Below are 6,000 nucleotides of genomic sequence, written 5' to 3' on the forward strand. Positions count from 1 at the left end.
ATGACTTGACTTATTTCAAGAAGAAATATTTTACTGTCTCGATTTTGACATTGTCCAGTTAGCGGAGTTATTTATGATTTACGAATTTCAAATTGTTACAATTTGGAGATGATAATTTACTGATCTCTGAATAAAAATTAATTCGGCATAATATTATCATGATGACGTAACATTTTAGGAACTGGTTTAATCCCACGCTTCACTTTTTCCGCAAAATTCCCCCAGTTTTGGAGGATCTGTTTACAGATATTTTGATCTAATCTAGCGACATTCCAGCCTCCGATGCGAGAATTTATAGTTAGGGCAACACTTTTATTCATTCACTATGACATTCTATTACTGACCACTTAAGTACACCTCCGCACAAAAAAATAACAACATAACAACATCCCCATTAATTTAATTACACAATAACGTCGTATTTGCTTTCACCTGAAGAAACTTGAGCCGAATGGAATGACGCAGATCACAAGTTTAATGAAGAAGAAGCCCAACTTTCACTCCGCTCTTTCCAACTTTCCTTCTTGTTTCGGTTATTTCTGTTTTTTGCCACTTTCATCAAATCATTCCGACGCGGAGACAAAGTTTGTGTGTTTGTGAAGGAGGAGAGAAAAACACGATGGAATAATTCACTCATAATGAATTAGCTCAGAAATAATTTTGAGGAAATTTTTAGGTTTCCTTAATTGAATTTCATTTGATGATTACGGTGGAGCGTTTCAATAGGAAACATGGACAGAATTTCTATCTTGCAGGGAGAAATGGGATCAAATAATTTTTCACGTTTCTTTGAATGTTACGAAACTAGTTTTGCAAGAAAAATGTTATCAACTTAAGCAATGAAGAGTGAAAGAAACCGGACATGTTATTTGCTTCCAATTAAATTCTGTAAGTATGATTTAATGGATTTCATTTTAGTTTAGATGTTGGTGAAAGTTTCACAAACTAAATTATGTAATGTGGTAGGTATGATATTAATGAGAATATAAAGAAATGTGCAACTGGTCGGACTTAATTTTCTTGCGAAATCATTTCGTCTCGAAAACATCGCAAAAATTTACGTTTTTATATAAATTAATATTCTTATCCTTAAACTTATTATTCTTATTTGTCATCTTTTATATAAATTTTTGTCAACAGGAATTTTTCTAAGAATTAATTAGAACGACAAAATAGTTACCTGTAAGATAAAACTTGTGTATAGTTCATCCTCCGTTTACCAGTTAATCAACACCCGTATTCGAAATTTACATTTTGAGATGTTGAGAATAAAATTTCATAAAGTTACAAAAATATGCCTACAAGATCAAATTTTTTAACAATATGCGCATGCAATCGGTAAAAGTTTGGTAACGTTCAAAATTTATGTGAAAAATATTTTTATATACAATTGGCGGATTTTGGTGCCCATTCCAGTTAGTTGAAAACAAAATATATTTTATGATACAATAGATTTGAAAAATGTATGCTTTTTATGCGAGAGGTTTGACACATTAAAATATTTAAAAAATTACTTCCTAACTCTTAAAAGGATTTTAAGACTTGTCTGTTCCTAAGAATTACGAATTATGTAAATTTCTCTCTGCTTTATAATAGTAAAACGGGAACACAAAACAATGTGGGTCGAATTGAGCAAAAATTTTGACCATGGTTCACTTGCACATCTCATCATAATCATACCTGTTCAAAAAAACTTTTTTCATTCATAGTTCAGTCATCCGGATTTCTGACTGAAGATCTTCATTCACGCTAATCCATTTCATTTCACATCATCTGACTTCATTTCTTACTTCGCCCCATGTATTAAGCATAGGGTGAAAAATGAAATGAGTGAGAAATCCTTTCATTCACACTCATTCATCTGAAATCACGGAATCTTTCACTCCTTTTCATTCAAATCACAGGAAATTCATTTTCATTCACCATCATTCTCCATCATAATCACTCAAATGAATGAAAGTGAACAGGTATGGTCATAATCTCGTCATTTCATTGATTTCCTTTTATCTTTTCAACATAACGGGACGGGCAACATCTTGTTCCCGACTTTCTCCGCGCCCTTCTCTTCCGCGTAATTGCCATCGCGTGCCCCATTTCCAGATGCAGATCAACATCAACCTCACGTCGAAAAGGGATGGATCTCTATTCTGCTGACTTGTTTATTTATGCGGCAACAACGGACAGTTTTCCGTGGAAGTGGAGTTGGCCCATATTTCTGGGCGAGTGAAAGATCGGCAGCAGACTTTCTCCTAATAAATCAATCCTTTCCCTTCCGCCATGCATTATGAACGAGGAGGAAAAAGTGGGATCGGATCGGGAGGGAAGAGCCGATTTCTGTTTTACATTTTGTCTGAATATTTATTATTTAGCTTGACAGGTATTTCTTAACAACCTCTGAGAAATTGGTTGATTAATATAGATAAAATTCACACAGAAACTTTATAAAATTCGTAAATTTTGCAAAATGATTTTACAAAATAAAAAGTTGCCCTTGATCAGAGTATAAGAGTAAAAAAATGTGTAAGCTATTCTTCGATAGCAATATTTTTACCATAATTTTGCAGAGTTTTACAAAATACTTAAAATGACGTGCTTGCATACGTTTTAAAAAGTGTTCAATCTCATTTTAATTGAAATATTTGTAAAAGTTTGTTCGCTTATAAATTTTATGAATTTACTAAGAACTGGATGAATTGACTCATTGTTGGGAGTTTTGTTTTAAGAAAGTAAAGAATTTGGTACTTCCTATAAAAACGGGAAAATCGATTCTGGCGAAATTTGTCATGGCTAGTTTTCTGCTTTGTTTTAATAATAATTAGGATCCATGGGGCGATAAAATATAATTTGCATATTTGTCACATGAAACAAGACTCATCAAGTATATTACATTCAGTTATTTAACCTTTTATTGTTATTAGCGGAGATCACCGTCATCGTTAATGTTGCACTTTTGTGTAATTTTTCAAGAACCGTTTTTACGAATGTTTTTGAAGTATGATTAATTAGAGTATCTAGTTGACAGAGGGATGGATAAAATACGCAAATTATCTATTCTCATGCCGTGAATAAATACATAATTTGCGTATTTTGTCATCAAATTCGTGGCAAATGTCGCGTGTGACTATGTCATAATTTATGAAAGCTTGGCATACGCTGAAAATTTCTGTTATTAAATAAGTATAATTTTCACTAACGTTTTTAAACGAGAAATTATTTATTATTTTTCTTACCTTGTAAAATTGCATCCATTCCGAGCAGGAAGAGCGTTGCACACATAATTTTTGTCATTTTGAAGTCGAATTTTCCGTTTCGAGACATTTAATGCAATGCACTTGTAAAAACTCACTTTGAATAATGCACTTTCACTTTTTGCAGCGACTTTCAGCACTGAGTATTTATTCTACTTATTCTAAGCTCTATAAATGCTACACAAACAAATTGTTCATGTTCTTGGCACCATGTTTCAGTTAGGAAATTTCACAAAATTGTCAAAACACTAAAGTACACATGTAATATTTAGTAAGTCTCGCTTTAATTAAGCGATGCAATTTACGATACATTTACACATCCTGAAATATTATTTAGTAGTGAATTTTCATCTTTTCGGTTATCCCAATTTAGTGAAAAGTCATGAAATCCAACCTGTCAGAATGAAGGAGAAATTTAGTAACAAAACGAGACAATGGATTTTATGTAGGTTTAATTTTTCGTACATTGCTGAATTTTTGTAAGGTTATTGTAATGTGTAGTTTTTGTAATTTTTGTAAAGTTCCGACGCCGGTATTAAGTGTGTAATTAAAACCTATCGTTTAAAACCAGATGTATTTAATCCGTACTACAATTTATGATTAACGAATTAACAAACAAATTTTCTTAAAATTTAAAAACATTTGATACAGGCTTCACGTTTTATTAATTCTATAATTCACCCGAAATAAAATTAAAAACACGAATAACGGTTTGAAAATCATTTTCAAAAACACGAATATATTAATTAAGCCATTTTGTCACACCAGAATACACATTTCGTAATTCATTGTTGTTAATATTAGTTCACAAATTCTATAGAAAAAGTTCTACCGTCACTTTGGCACAATTAATCGTGTTAATAACTAAAGTTCTATATAGTTCGACCAACCTTTGACTTTGACTTACGTGAAGGACGTTTTAAATTTAGAGATCAAAGTGGAATTCGTTTCGTGATATGCTCAACTATCTAATTTGATGAAACCTGAGTGCAAATTTGGATGAAAGTGGAGACACTGCATTTCGACACGACGAGATTCCGGAGGCCGAGATCGAGAAGGGCGAGCTGTTGGCTGTCGAGCGAGTGAAAGCAGACTGAACTCGAACCGGCAACTTTCCCCACTTTTTCACCCAACAAAACTCACCCGTTCGGGAAGATGTGGACTAAACCGTATCATCACGAAAAGCAAAACTTGTGTACTTTATCCAATTAAATAAGATGCCATTGTTTCCAGAACATTATGAATTACGGGGAAGATATGATATCCGTTATTTCTTTCTACAATTGATAAACTCCGTCTCACGCTGACTGAGCTCATGGCACAGGCAAGGAAAATGAGAATCCTATGTTATTTTCGTGTGACGGTAAGATCAGTCAGCGTGAAACGGAGTTTAAATGTGCAAAAATTTGGTAAATATAATGACACTTAAAAATTTAATCATGGGTAATCTCCACTCCGGTAGAAATTAATTGGACTAAATAAATACATTTTTACGAAGTAGTAATTTGTCATCTTTAACACATGTATATAATTCAGATCTATTTCAAAAATTAAAACATTTAAAGTTGTTACCTTTCAACGAAGAATTCTAATAATGAACAAAATTTATTGTCACTCATTTAGAATAATACGGACTTACTTTCCCTGATATAACAATTTTTGGTACGATCATGTTTACGTGCCGAGCTCCAAGGACGAACAAATGAAGGACTGGAATACATAAATGGGTAGAAAGTGTTTTTTGTTGAAAATGTGTCCTTAAATTTCTGGAAATTTAATCCCATCAATCAATCACTCAACCAATATGATTTTGCCACAGATGTGAGAGTGAAAGTAGAAAAAACAACCGTTAGCTTTAACAATTTCACCAAACAATGAGAGATTTTAATGGCGACGAAAATCTGACACAATCACATTTTTGGAAGACGTGGAGGAGCACATCTTCCAAAAAAACCCACATGTTTTAATTTCCGTTTGAAGCCCTAATGAGTCGTCACTTACAATGCAGTAGTTACCAGTCGGAAGGAATAGTGCATTTTTTTTCACTTGTGTTTATGTATTTTCGCATAAATTTGGGCAAGTTTTACCAAAATTATTTTACAAAATTTGAAATTCCTAAAGTTTTGCTTAAGTGCTAATAATTTATTAGATCATTATAAATTACGAAATACGAAGCTTACGAGAATCTCGTGCAAATCAGTCAAAAGTTTGTTTGTATGACTTACAAGTTGAATATGCTTATTTGCAAAAGTTATTTAAAAATGAATCAAAACAGATAAAGGGGCTTCCTTGTAAAAGTTGAACAAGTAATATTTGACGCAAAAAAATTTCTATCAATTTCTACCCGTCGATTGAAATAGTTTTACAATTTTTTAGCACAGCATGCAATACTAATTTCAAATACTTGCACCCCAAAACAAGAAGACAATAAGGGAACTTCATCACGCAAATATTATCCGCTTTTAGCCCTGCAATACAGACGAACAAGATAGTGCGGCCGACATCCATGAGGGAAAGTGGGGAGAGAAGGCGACGGAGAAAGTGAGAGAAAAGCTGGCACAAAAAACCAATGGCGAAAAGAAGAGGAACAAAAGTTGGGATGGAATTCATAAACGGAACGAAATACAATAGTAATCCGACCAAAATCGACTTTATTTCACCCGCAGTGCATTACCTTGGGTGGAGTAGAGTCCATTGTTTATCATTACTGAGGATAGTCACCCCGAGTTTAACGATATAAGAATTTCAAGTA

The 6,000-nt window shown here is 33.1% G+C and overlaps 1 protein-coding gene across 1 annotated transcript in view; it reads right to left on the reverse strand.

Annotated features, from left to right (window-relative positions):
- The window catches only part of LOC110848263 (Down syndrome cell adhesion molecule-like protein Dscam2), a 136,820-nt gene extending 132,499 nt beyond the window's left edge, over window positions 1–4,321 (reverse strand). The window contains exons 1-2 of the mRNA XM_035851003.1: window positions 4,156–4,321; window positions 3,231–3,642 (exon numbers count right to left, since the gene is read on the reverse strand). Of these exons, the coding sequence (XP_035706896.1) occupies window positions 3,231–3,318 (88 nt within the window). The 5' untranslated portion in view covers window positions 3,319–3,642; window positions 4,156–4,321. The remainder of the gene's footprint in view (window positions 1–3,230; window positions 3,643–4,155) is intronic.
- Window positions 4,322–6,000: the final 1,679 nt, after the last annotated feature.

The sequence above is a fragment of the Folsomia candida genome, unplaced genomic scaffold, assembly GCF_002217175.1.
Source record: "Folsomia candida strain VU population unplaced genomic scaffold, ASM221717v1 Fcan01_Sc004, whole genome shotgun sequence".
Taxonomy (NCBI): Eukaryota; Metazoa; Arthropoda; class Collembola; order Entomobryomorpha; family Isotomidae; genus Folsomia; species Folsomia candida.